This window comes from Megalobrama amblycephala, linkage group LG5 (assembly GCF_018812025.1).
Source record: "Megalobrama amblycephala isolate DHTTF-2021 linkage group LG5, ASM1881202v1, whole genome shotgun sequence".
Lineage (NCBI taxonomy): Eukaryota > Metazoa > Chordata > Actinopteri > Cypriniformes > Xenocyprididae > Megalobrama > Megalobrama amblycephala.
This window is the reverse complement of record NC_063048.1, coordinates 4,221,546-4,242,095: the sequence shown is the minus strand read 5'-3', so window position 1 is coordinate 4,242,095 and position 20,550 is coordinate 4,221,546. Positions and strand designations below refer to the sequence as shown.

The following is a 20,550-nucleotide window of genomic DNA, read 5'->3' as shown; positions in this document are numbered from 1 at the left end:
TCGCCAGTAGTGGGCACTCGTGCAACGTAAGCAATGACGTACATCCCAGTCAACGAGACTGAGGGAAATTAGCAAGGGAAGGGCATTTAAAAAACGAACTGGAACACAGCCCTAGAAACACGTTAAATCATGCAACTTGTTAGGCTCCTCCTCTCCATCTCTCGTGCTCCTCCACTCCGTCTCTCGCTCATAGCAGACGAACGGTTGCAGAGGAGTGGTTTACGCGTTTTCAACCCAAGTCGTCAAACTGACGTAATCAGAGAAGGAACGCCATTCCAGACCGGAAGTAACTTTTCAGATTTTGATTAAAGATTACAGTGACAAACAATTTTTTTCTGTGTTTTAACTTGCACAGATTAATTGTTTACCACAAGACTAGTAATATGCACTAGCAAAGTTAAGAGTCGAGATCTCTATTTGAGTCATTAATTCTCAGAGCCATTTTGATTACTCTCTGATTGTTCAGCCACTGCACACAGCCACTTAAAAAAACTTCACAAGATTTTATGGGTTTGATTTTGGTTGTCATTTGTTGATATAAATAAAAAAAAATATATGTCGGTTTCTGTCTGCTGAATGCCCATCCTATTCTCCTCCATGGACATATGGGAAAGTAAATATTTACACCCTACCAACAAAGAAATGGATCAACTTCTGTCAGCTTGTTGAACACATTTATTTATTCTGACATTTTCTACCATATGATGGCTGAAGCAGCAGCGCGTGACACAGTTCTCATGGTAACCAGATCAACATTGTAAATCGAATTCAACAAAACTGAAGTGAAAACACTAAATAATCATTCAATGGGATAAAATATCTTCTCTTCCTTGCAAACGATACCATGAAGAATGTTAATATTTAACCAAGTAAAAAAATGAAGTAAGCAGGTTCCATATTCATTTCAGTATCAGCAGACACAAAATTATATTTTAAAAAGTAAAAAAAAAAAAAAAAAAACTATACAAGTTACATAAATGGTAAAAGCTCATTGTGGTTTCTCGGTTTGATAGATTTGAGCAACTATAACAATGCAAAAAATAGGAATTTTGATTCCTATATAATAAAATCACTCCTTGCCCACCTGCCGCATTTCGCGTGCAGCACTGACGTCATGTGCAAACAACTTATAGAGAAGGCATAGGACGTAGCGTAAGCTTTTTGAACTGTGAGCGTTTCACGCTTTTAACATTTAAGAGGCTGTTATGTTGACCTTGATTTATTACAATATTGAGCTGTTCAATTTTATTTTGATTTTAGAAAATAATGAATCAAAGCTTAAGGCTTTTCTCCAGTGTGAGTTCTCATGTGGACTATAAGGTTTCTTTTTTTACTGAAACTCTTTCCACACTGTTGGCAGGTATAAGCCTTTTCTCCAGTGTGAATTCTCATGTGGGCTATAAGGTTTCCTTTTTGACTGAAACTCTTTCCACACTCTTGACAGGTATGAGGTTTTTCTCTAGTGTGAGTTCTCATGTGGACTTTAAGGTGTTCATTTCTAATGAAACTCTTTCCACATTGTTGGCAGGTGAATGGGCTCTCTCCAGTGTGAACTCTCATGTGGTCTATAAGGTGTCCTTTTTGACTGAAACTCTTTCCACATTGCTGGCAGGTGAAAGGTTTCTCTCCAGTGTGAATTCTCAAGTGGATTTTAAGGTTTCCTGTCTCATTAAATCTCTTTCCACACAGTTGGCAGGTGTAAGGCTTTTCTCCAGTGTGAATTCTCATGTGGACTTTAAGGTTTTCATTTCTGATGAAACTCTTTCCACATTGTTGGCAGGTGAATGGGCTCTCTCTAGTGTGAATTCTCATGTGTTGCGTGAGGATTCGTTCCTCTGTGAAGCCATTCCCGCACAGAGTGCAGGTGTAAGGCTTTTCTCCAGTGTGAGTTCTCATGTGGGCTGTAAGGTTTCCTTTTTCACGGAAACCATTTCCACACTGTTGGCAGGTGAAAGGCTTTTCTCCAGTGTGAATTCTCATGTGGACTTTAAGGTTTTCATTTCTAATGAAACTCTTTCCACACTGTTGGCAGGTGAAAGGCTTTTCTCCAGTGTGAATTCTCATGTGGACTTTAAGGTTTTCATTTCTAATGAAACTCTTTCCACACTGTTGGCAGGTGAAAGGTTTTTCTCCAGTGTGAGTTCTCATGTGGGCTGTAAGGTTTCCTTTTTCACGGAAACCATTTCCACACTGTTGGCAGGTGAAAGGCTTTTCTCCAGTGTGAATTCTCATGTGGACTTTAAGGTTTTCATTTCTAATGAAACTCTTTCCACACTCTTGGCAGGTGTAAGGCTTTTCTCCAGTGTGAATTCTCATGTGGATTTCAAGGCTTCCTTTTTGACTGAAACTCTTTCCACACTGTTGGCAGGGGAAGGGTTTCTCTCCAGTATGAATTCTCATGTGAACTTTAAGGTGATTTTTATGTGTGAAACTCTTTCCACACTGTTGGCAAGTGAAGGGACTCTCTCTAGTGTGAACTCTCAAGTGGACTTGAAAGTTTCTATGTTGATCAAAAGTCTTTCCACACTGTTGGCATGTGAAATAACTTTTAGTTCCAGTCTTTTGAGCTCCTTTTTGTAAGGAAAACTTTGTTGATTTTTCTCTTTGTTGATTTTCTCTCTCTTTGTTTTTTTTTTCAGTCATTAAATTATAATTATAATTTATAATTTTCTCTTCATCCCTTTCATTAAGTTCATGACTCGCCTCTCTCAGTGCCATTAGGTCTAGGACAAAAATAGACAAAAAAACAAGTTAAGACATTTCAAGCATCAAAATCAACAACATGTATGACAGCACTTCTCAAAGTCCGGACCCGGAGGGAATTCAATCCGGACCCGCCTCCATTTCGTATTTCAACAGCAGTAATTGTGTGTAAGGGATTAAAAGTCTGGATTTCCTACTTTGATAAACACATGTAAAAATCATTTGTTTAGTGTTTTATGTCTTTTTGGAGATGGTCCGAAATTAAAGCGAAGGCGAGATATTTAAAGTTTTCCTCTGTGATTCAGTTGCCATGACATCCAGTGAGTCGCGCAACGCGACACTTCACTGCAGTAAGCGTTTGAATGGGTGTGGAGCAGTGGTTCTCAACCTGCGGCCCGTCACGAATGTAAATGCGGAGCGATATGCTAACCACAATTTAAAAAAAAAAAAATAAAATAAAAAAATAATAGCATACAATTTATTTTTGTTTTAAAATTTAAATTAAAGTGAATTAAATAAATATGAATGAGCTATAATGCTTTATTTGTCATATAAAATAATTTTGGTGAGTATTTATTATTTTCAGACATCAGGCAATCACTCAGTTAATGAAACAAACACAAGTGCACGCTTAGGAAGAATTCAAACAGTAGCCATTAATTTTGTAAATTTAAGCCTCAAAATGGTCAAATTTGTTATTAAAGGAGAAAAACTAAATGTGGAAGATAAAATGAAGGAACACGTGTGGCAGGGGGGCGTGGTTCAGCGGAGTTTGCAGCGGGAGAGAGAGGGAGGAGACGCGCGGTGTCTGAGTGGATTAGACGCAAATATTAAACACCTGTCTCTTGTTTCAGTAATTGGCGTGGAGAGAGTATTTAACGCCAGGAGAAACAGGAGCCTGCGAGAGAGAGAAGGACTACTGGCTGTTTCCCCACTCCTGGATGTCTGGAGGTCTGCTGCTGGAGTGAAGTCTGACGATTACTTTGATTATTTTGTGCCTGTTTGCACATTTGTTTTGTGACATTATTATTTTTGGTGCTAATAAACAGCCAGTAGTCACCTGCCGACCCTGTCCTCTTCCCTCCTTACTTACGAACTTTGTTACACTGGTGCCGAAACCCAGGAGGGAAGATGGATGCCGCCGCCATGCCCGAGTCCTCCGCCGCGCCATTTGCGGATCTTATTACATCCCTCGTGGTCATGCAACATGATCAACACCAGGCCACCAGGTTCGGCCGGAAGCCATGGATCAACGTGCTGCGCCCGTCCATATTCCACTCAACAAAATGGGGCCTGAGGACAACCCGGAGGCATTCCTCGATCTCTTCGAGACCTCGGCCAAGATCTCTGGATGGCCGCGGGACCAGTGGCCGATGCGCCTGGTCCCCTTGCTCTCCGGGGAGTCCCAGGTCGCGGTGCAGCAGCTTCCGGTGCGGAGCCTCCTGGACTACAACGACCTCAAGAGGGCCATCACCCAGCGGGTTGGCCGGAGTCCGGAACAACATCGCCAGCGCTTCCGCTCCCTGGAGCAGGGCGAGTCCGGCCGGCCCTTCGTGATGGCCCAACAGCTCCGGGACTCCTGCCGCAAATGGTTGCTGGCCGACGGAAGTGACGTGGAGGAGATCATCGACCGAGTGGTACTGGAGCAGTTTGTCACTCGGCTTCCGAGGAGAACGGCCGAGTGGGTCCAGTGCCACCGCCCCACGTCGCTGGAGTCGGCTATCCAACTTGCAGAGGATCATATGGTGGCGTTCCCCGGGGTCGGCGAACCCCTGCCATCAGCTTCTCTCTCTCCCTCTTTTCCATCTCCTTCTCTCCCTCGCCCTGTCCCTTTACCCAGGTCTCGTCCACCCGGCCCTCCTCGAGTCCCGCCCCGGGGGCGGGGCGAGAATGGTCACGTTCCTCATTCAAATCCCAGAGTCCCGCCCAGGGACTGGCACCAGCCGGGGTGGACACGGCTCCTGTGTCTCCGCTCTCTCCACGCCAGCCGTCTGATCCACTCTCTGCCACTGGAGCGGCGGGGAGGTCTGGGCCGGCCTGTTGGCGTTGCGGGGACCCGGGCCATTTCGTGGACAGGTGTCCTGTAATGGAGGTGGGAACAATGGTCCGGGTCCTGGATGCCTATCAGGCATTGGTGGATTCAGGATGTCACCAAACCTCGATCCATCAAAATCTGATACAATCTGGGGCATTGGATAATAGCCGCGTGGTTAAGGTGCGGTGTGTGCACGGGGATGTGGTAGAGTATCCTATCGTGCCAGTCATTATTCAATTCAGGGGTCAAAAGCATAGTGTTGAGGTGGCAGTTAATCCGCACCTCCAGCATCCGTTAATTTTGGGAACGAATTGGCCAGCGTTTACAGAATTATTAGGGGTTTTATGTACGGATGCTTCTTGGGGTAAAAATGCACCGGAGGGAAGCGTGAGTGTGCAGGCGGGAGAGACTGAATTGGGACCTCTGAGTACTGCCTCGCGGGAGCAGAGCGAAATCGAGAGACTTATTCTCTCGGAGCGCGATGATTTTCCCCTGGAGCAGTCTCAGGACGAGACGCTGAAACGTGCGTTTGAACAGGTCAGTACCATCGACGGTCAGCCTCTCCATCCTGGACAACCGCTTACCTATCCATATTTTGCAATTATAAAAAATAGGTTGTATCGAGTGACCCAAGACGCTCAGACAAAAGATACAACCCAGTTGTTAGTTCCTAGGAGCCGCAGGGAAATGCTTTTTCAAGCGGCTCATTCTAATCCAATGGCTGGTCATTTAGGACAGGTAACGACACTAAATCGCCTCATGACCCGATTTTTTTGGCCGGGCATTCACGAGAATGTGCGCAGGTGGTGCGCGGCTTGTCGTGAATGTCAGTTGGTAAACCCACCGGTATGTGCTGGACCTGAGAACAAAACTCCACACTTTGGGGTGGCTATCTATGGAGAATTTGTTACAGGCCCAGAACAAACAGAGCCGGTTGTATAACAGGGGGACCAATTTGCGTAAATTTGCACCGGGAGATAAAGTGCTTGTATTACTCCCAACGTCAAGTTCAAAATTACTTGCAAAGTGGCAAGGGCCGTTTGAGGTCACACGGCAAGTTGGAGAGCTCGATTATGAGGTAATACGCTCAGATAGGAGAGGAGCACGTCAAATTTATCACCTCAATCTCCTGAAAAAATGGAATGAGGGGGAATCAGTGATGCTGGCGACGGTGATTAGCGGAGAGGATGATCTCGGGCCAGAGGCGAATATAAAACAACAATCTCTCGCACTGGCCCAGGGGGAGATCATCTCTCGCACTCCCAGCTCATTGATTTAACCAAATTACAGGCAGAGTTTGCTGACGTGTTTTCTCCCCTACCTGGCCGTACAAACCTTATTCAGCACCATATCGAGACCGAGCCGGGCGTGGTGGTTCGCAGCCGGCCATATCGCTTGCCTGAACACAAGAAAAAAGTAGTTCAGGAAGAATTAGGTGCGATGCTTGAAATGGGGGTAATAGAAGAATCCAACAGTAACTGGGAGAGCCCGATAGTTTTGGTTCCTAAGACGGACGGCTCGGTCCGGTTCTGTGTGGATTATCGCAAGGTGAATGCTGTGTCGAAATTCGACGCATATCCAATGCCACGGGTTGACGAATTGCTTGACCGGCTTGGTACGGCTCGTTTTTATATGACACTGGACTTAACAAAGGGTTATTGGCAGATCCCCTTGTCTCCATTATCCCGAGAATAAACAGCTTTCACGACGCCGTTTGGATTACACCAATTTGTTACACTACCTTTCAGCGGCTGATGGACAGGGTTTTACGGCCCCATGCTGCATATGCGGCTGCCTATCTAGATGACATCATCATATTTAGTAATGACTGGCAGCGGCATATGCAGCATTTGAGGGCGGTCTTGAAGTCGCTGAGGGGAGCCGGGCTCAGGGCCAACCCGAAGAAACGTGCAATTGGGCGCGTGGAAGTAAAGTATCTGGGCTTCCACTTGGGGCATGGACAGGTGCGTCCCCAAATTGATAAGACGGCAGCAGTTGCGACCAGTCTGCGCTCTAAGACCAAAAAGGAGGTGAGACAGTTCTTGGGGCTGGCGGGATATTATAGAAGGTTTGTGCCTAATTATTCGGACCTCACCAGCCCCTTGACTGATCTTACTAAAAAGGAGGCACCAGATACGGTCCAGTGGACGGAGCTGTGTCAGCAGGCCTTTACCCAAGTAAAGGCTGCTCTGTGTGGCGGGCCGTTGCTTCACTCTCCTGATTTCTCTCTCCCTTTTTTGTTGCAGACTGACGCGTCGGACAGGGGGCTGGGTGCTGTCCTGTCCCAGGAGATAGAGGGTGAGGAACGGCCGGTGCTGTACATTAGTCGCAAGCTCTCTAAGAGAGAGACTAAGTACAGCACCGTGGAGAAGGAGTGTTTGGCCATCAGGTGGGCTGTCCTCACCCTCCGCTATTATCTTCTGGGACGGGAATTCACCCTCTGTTCGGACCATGCCCCTCTGCAGTGGCTCCACCGCATGAAGGATACCAACGCGCGGATCACCCGTTGGTATCTAGCTTTACAGCATAAAAGTCTGCAGCGGGAGAGAGAGGGAGGAGACGCGCGGTGTCTGAGTGGATTAGACGCAAATACTAAACACCTGTCTCTTGTTTCAGTAATTGGCGTGGAGAGAGTATTTAACGCCAGGAGAAACAGGAGCCTGCGAGAGAGAGAAGGACTACTGACTGTTTCCCCACTCCTGGATGTCTGTCTGCTGCTGGAGTGAAGTCTGACGATTACTTTGATTATTTTGTGCCTGTTTGCACATTTGTTTTGTGACATTATTATTTTTGGTGCTAATAAACAGCCAGTAGTCACCTGCCGACCCTGTCCTCTTCCCTCCTTACTTACGAACTTTGTTACAACATGCAAACAAGAAGAGTCGCAGCATCAGCAGTAAAGGTAAGAAGAATGGAAGAATCAGTTGTTAATGAGCGAGATGGGCAGCCTTCCTGTTTGCTCTATAGTAAAGTACTTGACAAGCAAACCTACAATTTCAAAAGACTGAACTGTGAATTCGATGTGTTTGTTTTGTCTATTGTTTGTTTGGTCCCAACTCTGCGCGCGCTCGCGGATCCGATGCTGCGCGAGGGATTGCGACCTGACAGAAAGCTTGATATCGTTAGAGATTGTAATTAGCCTACAGTGCGCTCAGTGTTGTTTGTAAAAAGAGCTGAGTAACATTTGCTTATTAAGGTGTTTGTGTGATTGTTTGGTGACTATTGCGATGCTGTTGAAGAGAGTCATACAGTCATACAGAATTAAATAGCAACTTAAAGGTGCCCAAGAATGCTTTTTCACAAGATGTATTATAAGTCTAAGGTGTCTCCTGAATGTGTCTGTGAAGTTTCAGCTCAAAATACCCCATAGATTTTTTTTAATTAATTTTTTTAACTGCCTATTTTGGGGCATCATTAACTCTACACTGATTTTTTCAGCACGCCGGCCCTTTAAATCGCACGCTCCCTGCCACACGAGCTCTCGACTATGTTACAGCGCATTTACATAGTTCACACAGCTAATATAACCCTCAAATGGATCTTTACAAGATGTTCATCATGCATGCTGTGTGCATTATGCATTATTAATTATACAGACTGCAAATGTTTAAAAATGAAAATAGCGACGGCTCTCTTGTCTCCGTGAATACAGTAAGAAACGATGGTAACTTTAACCTCATTTAACAGTACATTAGCAACATGCTAACAAAACATTTAGAAAGACAATTTACAAATATCACTAACAGACATCCCAACCTGCAAAAAGTCATTTCAGGGAGGTATCATATTTTCATATTTTTATGCCCTTCCCTTGCTAACTTCCCTCCATCTTAAGGACTCAGAAGTACATCATTGTTTACTCTGAACCAACACTGGCAGAATCTGTCTAGCTACTTTAACCTTTGTGCAGTACACTCAAGGGGCTCGCACACCGGACGCACAGCTCAGAGGCGCGCAGCGCAGCGACACGTCTTTACTGGATCTCTGCAGCCATCTACTGGTAAAAGTGATAGTTTTTTTTACTTAAAGATGGGCAATAATCTTACACTAAACCATGTCAAATTATCCATGTTATCCTCCTGAATGAAAGTTAGAAATGTGGGTCTTTTATAAAGTGAATTTTACATAAAAATCTGTTTTTGTATAAAAGCCTACTCAAAAACTGCACAAATATGAAGTAAACTGACATTGCCTGTAATGATTACTGAGATGGCACATTCGGATGGGACTAAAATCACTGACAACCTCTGGTAATAATTACTTTACCCCCACCTCCTCATGTAAAACTAGGCTTTAGCCTGAGCGCTTTGATCAGATTTTGCGTGGTTTAATTGTCTTGCTCACGCCTCGTCAAACATAGGCAGTATTGGGTAAGTTACTCAAAAAAGTAATCCACTACAAATTACTACATTAAAATTGTAATTTGATTACATTACTGATTACTGAATGTAAAAATTAATAAGATTTCTAAATACTTTACTTTCAAGTTACTTTGAAACCTACAAAAATACACCACAAATTGAAAGTCATAGTTCTTTCTGTAATTTAATATTGACTGAAAAATATTACAGAAGTATGAAAACAGCAACTTGACTCGTTAATCATCTATAGGTAGCTTATTCTTTCAAATGCAAAGAGGGCGCCTGAGGGTCGCCTGAGGGCGCTCAACGACCACGTCATCTGTGAGTGTGAGATTCTAAAAAACTAAAAATAACTTATAAAAATATTAAATGTAAACTAATAAATATATGAAATATTATATACTTATTAATGTTTATTTTTGTTTGCAGTTTTTTTTTATAGTATTTAATGATTATGAACAGGCCCGGATTAACACAATGTAGTCCCCTAGGGCAGTGGTTCCCAAACCTGTCCTGGAGGACCCCCAGCACTACACATTTTGAATGTCGCCCTTATCTGACATGCCTAGTTCAGGTCTTGCTGTCTCTACTAATGAGCACATGAGTTGAATCAGGTGTGATAAATGAGGGAAACATACAAAATGTGCAGGGCTGGGGGTCCTCCAGGACAGGTTTGGGAACCAATGCCCTAGGGTGACCACATTTGAAGCAAATAAGCAAGTCCAAGAAAGACTGTTGCAATCAAGCAATCATATTTACAGTTGAATTCAGCACCACAGACGCGCGCAGCAGCAAAACACACACACTCTAAAAGAGAAAACCGTTCAACAAATTTCAAATCGAAAACAGCGTCACATATTTGCCAAGAAATAATGGTAAAAAAGCCTTACCTAAGCAGAATTTTTTTTCTAGAATTTGTGCATGCAAAATCGTCAATTAATTCTGCGTAAATACAAGCTTCCTAGGTAACAAATTGCACATGAACAATTACATATATGTGTAATCATTTGAAACGTATTGTATGTTTTATATACAGCGAAATTTGCCTGCATTTGACAGAAATTACAGAATAGCACTGTGAATATTTATATGGTTGTCAGACCATGGGGCACCACATAGGCCTATAATTTTGGTTTTAATGACATTTTCCCAATAAATAGGCACGCGCAGACCTCCGCGAGGGCAGGGGCGAAATCACGTTCTGGGAGAGGCAGTGCTTTAAGTGGGCCGGTACGCACCGGTACTCAATACCGCCACTTCCAAATATAGCTCTTGAGCGTACCGCCACCTCTCCGTGTGCCCAGAATGTGCTTTTAGCGTACCGGTACGCTCATTTGGACATCTGTTTTAATAGAGGTTTTAATCCTTTGCCTGTGCCGCCTCTTTTCAGAGCGCCCTTCACAATGCACGCTTCCTAATTCGTCCCACCGAGAGCAGAGACTACATTACCAATACACCCTTGAGTTTTACAAGTGAAAAGCGCATGCGTCGCTTTTGCCGCTGTCAGTGTCAACAACTCAACGTGGCCGGAGAGGGTGTGTGAAACGCGCACACTCGGCTCAGTAAAAATACAAATACAGTGAACAACACTTAATATGCTCTCCTGGCTTCAGACTCTGAGTACTAAAAGAACACGGTCAGAATCAGCTGACTCGCTGGCTGACACCCCACCAAGTCAGAATGATATCCCTGCAGGTCAGACGCAAGCTAATGAAAGCAGCACTTGTTCCACGGTCGAGAACGAGGACGAGAATGACATCACTTCTACCGATGACAACAGCCGCGTTAGCGATCATGAGTGGCCAGAATGTTGGTCCCAAGCACAAGTCCAGTATTTCTCCACAAGTGGCTGATGAGCAGAAATCAAAAGTTGGGTTGTAGTGTGTGTAGTCAAGTTTGTGCTCGCGTGGACATGCAGCAAGGGCAGAGAATGTCGCAGGAGTGGAGTGGGTGCTTAATCTCGTCTTTTGGAAGGGACAAGGCTGCACAACAAAACTCACTACGAAAGAAAATAAAAGAGCGCAGAGACTCAATTTATCACAAGAAAGCAGTTGAAATAAAAGAGAAGGCAACACAAAATACAATGCAAAAACACATTGAAGATCTGAGAAAGGCTGAATACGCTTCAACTTGCAATGTGTTTAGAACAGCTTATAAGATTGGCAAGCATGGGCGTCCTTTTACAGACATGCCAATAGATGTCCAGTTGCAAGTCTTAAATGGGGTCAAGATGGGCAGAGTTTTGCACTCTAATAACTCATGTGCAAATATACTGGATCACATTGCAGCTGAAATGGAAAAAGAAAGTAGTCAATGACATAGTGATGAATGAAAGAAAATTGTGTGTGCTCATTGATGAATCCACTACAATAAGTGGAAAGTCTGTGCTTGTCGTGTGTCTGCGGTCAGCTATTTCTAGTGAACAGCCAAACACAATATTTTTTGAACTGATTGAGCTGCAGGGGACCACAGCACCTTTGCTGAAGCACTGTTAGGATGTCTTCATAACAATGGCTTTGACCCTCACTACCTACAGGAACATTTGTTGGCATTTGCTTGTGATGGAGCCTCAGTGATGCTTGGGAGGAAAGCAGGAGTTGCTGCGCAGCTTTGTTCTAAATTCCCTTACCTGTTTGTCTGGCATTGTTCCAATCACAGACTGGAACTGGCAGTTTGTGATGTTTTGAAGGAGGTAGGAGGAATCAACCACTTTAAAATATTTTTAGATCAGCTTTACTCCCTCTACCACGCATCCCCAAAAAACCAAAGGGAGTTAACCGAGAGTGCTCACAATGTTGGACAGCGTCTCCTTGTGATAGGCCGTGTTTTATCAGTGCGTTGGGTTGCTTCAAGTGAAAGAACAGTGAAAGCAGTATGGGAGAACTACCAAGCTCTGCAGGTACACTTTACAAGTGCTGCTGCTGATACCAGCAGAGATGCAAGAGAGAGAGCAAAATACAAAGGACTCAATGATGTTCTCACTACAGTTTCTTTTGTGGTTAATCTTGGCATCATGTGTGACGCTCTCACAGAACTCGGTGACCTCTCAAGAATGCTCCAGATATGACTTTGGATCAAGCCGACAGGCAGCTGGACCGACAAATCCGGGTGTTTGAGTCAATGGTATCCACACCTGGTCCCTACACACAAACTGTCATTTGAAGCTGAAAAGAAGAAAATCTTCAGAAATGTATGCCTGCATGAAAATGAGAGGGTTATAAAAATCAACCCTGCACAATTTTTCCGTAGCCTGGCTGAAAATGTTAAGTGCAGGATGACTCCAACAACTTCCTCACAGGTCAGTAGAACCTCATCTGAAAAGACAGAGAGTCACCTCCTCTCAGACATCAAGGTCCTCCAATCTGACTCATGGCCTGCATCTCTAGATATTCAATATGGGGATGCAGTGATCAGACGTCTATGTCAGAGATTCAGAGTTGGGGAGAGGGAAAGTGTCCTAGGATTTAGGGAGTATAAAGACCTAAAAGCTTCCAAGACACCAGAAGCCCTGAAGCCTCTTCTTAAAGCTGTCCACACCATTGCAGTATCAAGAAGGGAATGCGAGTGAGCTTTCAGCGCAATGAATGATACTTTGACAGATAAAAGAAACTCTCTCGACATCAAAATGCTTTCAAATTTGATCTTCCTGAAATGCAACGGACCACCCTTGGATCAGTTTAATGCACAAACATATGTGCAGACATGGCTGGCACTAGGGAGGAGAAGTGCAGCATCCACAAACTGTCAAGCCCAAAGTGCAAGAAAAGTGGAGCCCAAAACGTGCTGGAGCCTTTTCTAAGTAAAATTATTTGTACAGTACTTCTTATTTTTCATTTGATGTACTGTGATTGTATTTTGCTGAATCTGCTTTTGTTTATTTTTCAGGGGTAAAGAAATGAACCATCTTCAAGACTTCAAGACAATGTTTATGTTCTGCTGTTCTATGGTTATGTTATGTTTTATAATTTATTTTATGTACATTTTGTTAAAAAAAAATTGCAATACCCTTTTGCACATTTTATTTATGTTCAGTAGCTCTTTCTAAGGGTATTTTTCTAAGGGAAAGGAGAAGTGGGAACGCGGGGGCACCGTGATGTAGAGACCTACATCGGAGGGGACGGATTTTTCAGTCCCGCGCCCGCTTCCCACAGGAATCATTTGATTCTCCCGCAACTCGTACGCGAGTAGTGTCTTACCGCCCGCACCGTCCTCTGTTGCGTTGGGTCCCGCGGATCCGGGAGTGCAGGTCTCACCGCGATGGGACCGCAAAGGGCACTTTCACTTTCGCGATCAAAGGGTCAGGGCTCTTTATATTCTCTCTGTATATATTGTATCATTAACTGTTAATTTTGTATCTGTATCTTTCCAGCTAAATAATATATATACAAAACATGATTTAAAAAAAGTCTAGTCATTATCTCAATCACTTTGTGCCCTCTATTGGCTGGTGCCCCAGGGCACTCCCCCAATCCCATCTATGGATAATCCGGCCCTGATTATGAACACATTATGCATGACAAAACTTACAATCGATGAAACTACAAAGCTGGCACGTATGTATGATTACAAAATAAAGTCATTAAGATTGTTATTAATATTATTTTATAAAATAACATGCAGGATAAAAGCAGGCCTAGTTTTATCACGTGTTGAGCCATTTCTGTGACAGCTCCAGCTCTCCGACGCACAGTTATAGGCTACGTCGGCGTCCAAATTTACTCCATTTCGTTCACTCTTTGCAGATATAGTGCACTCAAATGGCACACACTATATAGGGATTAGTGAATCGGAGAACGAGTGAGCGGTTTCGGACACAGCTTAAACATTCCTTGCTGTGTGTAGCATGTATGTGTGGTAGCTTTTTTGTTTGTATGTAACTGCATTAAAGGGGTACTTCACCCCTGGAAAGATGAATGTGTATTTAAAATTGGTCATTTATGTAGTAGAAATGTGAAATTATTTTTGAATTTGGAGCTTTCTAGACTGAGAAAAGGCAGAAAATGTATTTTTGACTAATGTGGATGAAAGACAACAACGACAACAACCAGAATGCACTTGTTTTGCTGCCCTTGCGAGGCCACGCCCAGACCACTAACACAGATAACACAGTAGCCTATATGTAGTGTTGTAGGTAGCAGTAAAACTGCAAACTTAGCAAAGTAACGTTAGATAGACAATTACATATAAGTTGCATATAAGTTGACTGTTATCAAAGTAAAGCCACTGTTCTGTAAAACTGAGTTAGTCTATTTATCTATTTATGCTAACGTTACCACAAAAGCCTGTTGCTGTATTGGTTGAGATGACTGCAGAGACCGATAAATTTGCGAGATGAACCACTGATGTAGTGCAGACTATAACAAAATAATATTAATTACTGTAAGCTTAAAAATATAATTGACACCCACTTTTGATAAAATCTTTGATCTATGTCCGTGAGTAACCTCAAGCGTGCATATGTATGGGCGTGGTGAAAAAATGCGGAACTACCTGCTATTACTGGCTGTAGTTTTAAGCCTCTGGCCAAAAAAGCCTCCGATGACGCAAAATGACGATTTTTGCATCATCGGAGGCTTTTTTACAGAATAAAAATGCATAAATCTCTCATCTCGGGCTGATATGAAGGGGGAAAGCACGGTAATTCGAAAATAATAGTGGTATTCTACTAATACAAAGCTTAATGCTAAATCCTGAAGTAACCCTTTAAAGACAGGAAAAAACTGCTGAAAGCATTTATAATAACATTTGAAAACAGTATTGTTCAGAAGTTACCTTCCCTCCCGATCCTATAAACATCAAATCTAACTTGTTTAGGTGAGGTTGGAGCGCGCTCATCTTGGGAGCGGGTATCCTCCTCCACGAGTTCTCCGGTGATTCATAATGACGCATCCGCGCCAAACATGATTTCTTTGAATTGCACTTTACCTAACTAATTTTATTGACATCAGTAACTGTAATCAAATTACATAAATTTAAAATGTAACTTTGTAACGCATTATACCCAACTCTGGTTATAGGAAACATGTTTAAAGTCACTGCAGAAACAAGGTTGTGTTGTTGCAAAGCGGCGGACGAGCAGAAAATGGAGACATATTTTGAAACCAGCGGAGACGGCAGTACAAAAAATTATATATGATTCCACTAAATTAGCTTATCTTTGTAAAATGGCAAAGCTCTTAACATTAAACAATCAATCAATCAAGCATTCTACAATATCATGATAATCATTTACATTTTAGTAAGTTTTTAAGGAGATGTTGTAATATTGCAACGTTGGGCATAGTTAGGAGCAGGATTTCTGTATTTGTACTCACTTTGTCTGAACAGATATACAGAGCATTTAAGCATTCGTTTGCAGGGTTGATTACTTACTTAGCCCCATAACAGTATATATCATGAGTAATAATCACACAACAATCATATTTTTATGAATAAGCATTTATTAATAAAAATATTGGAAAAAATTGTATTTATAAAACTTTTTCTTCTATCACTTTCAGTGTGGTTTGAATGAAGTCTGTGTTTTGCAGTGATAGTCCCTAGGACAGTTCTGTTCATCTGAGAAGCACAGGCGAACATTGCACTTTCTACAGTGTATTTGTGTATCCATTACTGCAGTGTCTACAGCGTCCTCTCTTCGTCTTTACTGGGAAATGTGCAATCATGTCTTTGCATACATCCAGTGGATGGTGGTCCGATGACATCTTGGCATTCTGAAATGGAAAAAGTAAAAAAAATTAATAAGTGAATAATACACATGGGTCTTATATTGTAGTAGATAAACTGAAAGAATAGACAGGGTGGTAGATCTCTACCCTCAACACATGGTCTAAGTATTATCCATTAAAAGTATTATAATTTCAATGCAAATGCTAATCAAAATTCCACTACTACATCCAAACATAGACTGTAAAAAATATGGACGTAGTGTCCGTGACGTCACCCATAGAGTTCTGAACAGCAGTTTTGATGCAAAAATGAGGCCGCGGCCATCTTAGCTGCACGTGACCGCACGTCACTCACGGATAACTGAAAATGGGCAAAGAGGCGGGACGTAGTTGGAGCCCATGCGACTTGTTGCTGAAACCACGCCCGCCTAGCTATCTATCTTAGACACTATCTAAAATATTAATAAAGATAACAATATCATTAGAAAGTACTAAAGGTTTACTGTCAATCTACAGTGATTTTTAAGATAACGTTATAGATGCTCTAACACCAGTAGGCTAATTAATTTGTGTGGGGTGTGCAAATAACACAAAAAAATCAACTGGGACTTCATACCTTTAATGAAATAGAGATCGCGAGATGAATCCAATCCGTTGCACTTGGGTAAAATGTCCATTTCAAAACATAAAACATCGTTTATAATGTAAAACTCGTACATATATAGTACATATATAGGTACCAGATATCTGTATAATGTTCTCTCAAACTAATGAGCACGTGTCCAAAGTATTATTTTTTTAAAATAGTGCAGCAGTTTTAGTTATATCCAAGCAGTGCTGTCGGAGTTGTATATCCTCCTGGTATTGTCATTGTAGTAAATCTCAGGAACAAAACCTTTAGCCAATGCCACGACGATCCAACAACGTGTGTTCCGCATGCGAGCACATGTAACGTTACACAGACTGACATCTGTCTCGAGTATGCAGCAAGCCATATATTGTATAAAATAATCCAGAAAAAAGGCACAAAAACAGCTGAGATGCCAAATTCAGCGGCTGGAATTAGCTGAGGTAACATGACGGCTCACAGACAGCAGTGCCAATCCACCTGTCACTCAAGTGACCACGCCCTTAATTATGCAGAACTTTAAGGCTTAATATAATTTAAACGGATGAGTTATAAAAAAATTCACCCCCCTCAGAGTTGTCATGAAGGACAAAATTAGCAGTATAGACCAAAACACAATGTGAACCAGAGTGTAAACATGTTTTTTTCTGCTGTAAACTTGGCTATTTTAACATGATGGTCAATGAGATTCTGCTCCCTTTTGCAGCCTGTCCCTAGCGGCCAGTCGATGAATCGCAGTTTAAGTTACTTCCGTATTGGCTTCACGAGAGAAAGGGGGAGGTTGCCGCTTGCATCCAAACAATACTGTCTGGCTGGCCTATTATGCTCTCTACTTATCATACTAAAGGAACACATGCATCCCCCCAGAGCACTTACAGGTTCATATTCAAGACCATTCACACCTGTCTCTGAACAATGCAACAGGCATCTATCTATCAACAGGCAACAATCTCCAAGTCAGATTTGATTAATGTTTTCCAAAGTAACTACACATATCTGTGTTCTAGACATTATAATATACACAAAAATATGTAAGGAATTTTACTTACTTGAATCTTGACAAATCCAGTCATGTAAAAAAAGGAGATGAGCTCAACGTGAAGTTTGCAGGTAGAGTGAGTTCATGGCCAGATGACCGGACCTATAAACACTTATTCTGTCCAATAGCATTGTGAGGACAAACAACAAAACCCATTAACTATGTAAATGTGGTCTTGAGAGAAAAAAAACATTTGCAGGCATTTTTTAAAAATTGTTGAAAGTGATGTTGTAATTCTGCAAAAGTGGGCTTTACAGGGTTAACGAGAACTAAAACTTGGTAACCATGAACGCATATTTGTCATTTTAACTAAGCAGAACTGGCTTAAGATATTGTTTGTCAATCAGTGTTTATGTAAAACAGATAGTAGTAATTATTATTAAAAGAAGATAATACTACTAGTAGTAAGTAGCGCTGCTTCTGGTCATGAGTATGAGCAAAGAATATACTCTTTGGTATGAGGTAACACAGCTCTGTTTATCATATTAGATACATTTGAGTGTGTTGAAAATGATGTTATAACGTTACTCTGTGCATTCGCTCGGCGGCTGCTGTGAGACACTGTTACACACTGCAGTAAGAGAGATCGATTTTACAATATCATATTAAATGCTGGATGGCTTGTGTTGATAAATGACATGCAATTAATTTTAAAACGTACTGTATGATGGAGAAAATGCTGTATTACTGTTACTAAAAATAAAGCTGCATCTGATTATGCTATGTTAGCTACTTGACAAAATAGTGTTTTTCTCTGAGGCATGGTAAAGCATGGTACTCGCAAAAAATCAAGAAAATTAGATTCAAACAATAACACTAAACATGTTAAGCTATTTAACACCAAATCGTTTTCTGCCTATGAATATATAAAAAGTTGTTCCCTTGTCTATTAAAACATGTGATTTATCAAAGCGTCTTTGGTGTTTCCTTGGTTTCTACAAAATAAAACCGGAAACCGAGGGTAACGTGGGTATGATGCAATTGACAGGCGACTCCTCACACGTCCTGGAGCCTTGGTTAAGATTGCAATTTTCTCACAATTTACAAATAGTTGGAAACATTTGGGATATTGTAAGTACTCAAGTGAACAAAATAACACTGGCCTAGTGGTTTTTGGATATTTTACTGCAAAAATATTACATATTGCACCTTTAGCCCTTCACAGATTCGAAAGGTGTTACATCTGTGTGACCATAAATGTCTGAGTAGCCTATTTTAGAGTTGTTTCCACTTTTATAAGAAAATTCAAGTGATCGCGCCGGCACCTCGCGTACACACAACATATATCAGTTTTAGTAACTTGACATTGCAACCTGTTAATTGTAAAAATAACATACATTCAACCAAATATGTAAAAATTTATAATAGTATGTGTAAATTAAAAGTGTTTAAATAATATAGTTTAGCCTCCAAATCATGAATATGGAAACATTTGGATTTGTGCCAAATTGTAGGTTATAACACCGGTTTCTGTTTCAGTTTAGCTTTAAATGAATTAGTTTTTACTTCACACTTATATGTTATTTTTTTCATAATTAAAATAGTAGTGGTGCCCCCCATATCTACAAATATACCCGTGTGACTTACGACTGGTTTTGTGGTCCAGGATCAGATTTAATGGAAACACTGAATTTTAAAGTGACATACATATTACTACATTTACTCACTATAGTAATGAGTTAATAATGCTTAATTACAAGTAACCAAACCCTAACTCTAGCTCTATAGTAAGTCCACTTGAAGAAGTAAATGAACCGAGTGAGTGAATTAGGACACTTTTCTTCAAGATTATACTTCTGTATATTCTCTATTTCTGTAGAGCTGGACATTTTAATAAGGATCAAATACAGCATTGAGAATAAATTAAAACCAACCTGTTTGTTCCTCAGTTTCTTCATATTTCACACTGAATGTTTCTTCAATCTTTATTTCTTCAAACTCCTCTTTATTAAACTCAATCTTCATATCTTCTGTCTCCTCTTTAATAAACATCATCTTTATATCTTCACTCTCCTCCTGTTTTTTAAACGCCATCTTTAAGAAAGGAATTATTAACAGAGTTAATGGTCTTAAATGACCCGGTTTGACAAAAAACAAACAAACAAACAAACAAACAAACAAACAAAAAAAAACACTCAAAACTAACGCTGCAAATGAATTCAAATGAAACTTCATATTTAGGCATGTATGACTGATGAAGTTAGTGTTTGTTGTTCTCGTTCATGTTCACCGTTTGAGCGGAGGGCTGTTTCATAAAACAAGACAAACTTAAATTACTTCAAACTCAGTTACTCTGGCAACTACAATAGTCCATTTACAGTTATTATCATAAAATACACTTACTTGTAGGTTTAAAATTGTACATAAGGCACATTTAATGGCCAACATCAAATATTTTAGCGAAATGTATATTTTAGAATTATCGCGCTTCTATTGCGTTCCGTCTGTTTAGCGCGCATGCGCACAGCAGCGCTCATTCATTGTGAAGTTTAGCAGCAAAATGGAAATGACTTTCGAGACTTTCATTTTGCATGACTTTCCAACATTTAATAGTATTAAAATTGTTTAAAACAAAACACACAACTATAAATCATTTAACTGTTTCTATAGATTTAAACAGATTACATTTTTAAAACAAACCTTTCTTCAGCAGAATCACAGCAGACGCAGGATCGCGGCGCAGTCTTTTGACGTCATATCGTCACTCCAAAATAAAAGTCCTGTTCAGACGCTGCATTGTCTACAATCACAGAAGAGCATAGACTGTTTTATATATATATATATATATATATATATTTTTTTTATTCAAAAGATTTCTAGATTTTATTCACTCATTAGTCTACAATATAATAGCCATATAAACGTAGCGTAATTATAATAATAAAATATAAGATGTCTATCAAAATTGTATTATATATGTGTTGGTCTTAATGATCATTCTTTCATTCATTTTGTGTTTCTTTAGTTATTTGCAGTGCGTTAACGCCATCTACCGGACACTTGTGGTAATGGCAGGTTTGGTGTACAGTTTCTATTTCCTGTTGTATTCTCGTTTGTATTCTCGTTTGGAACGAGATTAGTGTTCGCTTAGTACACGACTTTTCCAGAGCGAGTTA

The 20,550-nt window shown here is 41.2% G+C and overlaps 1 protein-coding gene across 1 annotated transcript; it reads right to left on the bottom strand.

Annotated features, from left to right (window-relative positions):
- Window positions 1–896: 896 nt before the first annotated feature.
- LOC125268097 (gastrula zinc finger protein XlCGF57.1-like) lies at window positions 897–19,466 on the bottom strand. The gene is made up of 2 exons (XM_048190207.1): window positions 19,309–19,466; window positions 897–2,723 (listed from the first exon to the last, which is right to left on the bottom strand). The coding sequence occupies exons 1-2, from the start codon at window positions 19,427–19,429 to the stop codon at window positions 1,279–1,281; spliced, it is 1,566 nt and encodes a 521-aa protein (XP_048046164.1). The 5' UTR covers window positions 19,430–19,466; the 3' UTR covers window positions 897–1,278.
- Window positions 19,467–20,550: the final 1,084 nt, after the last annotated feature.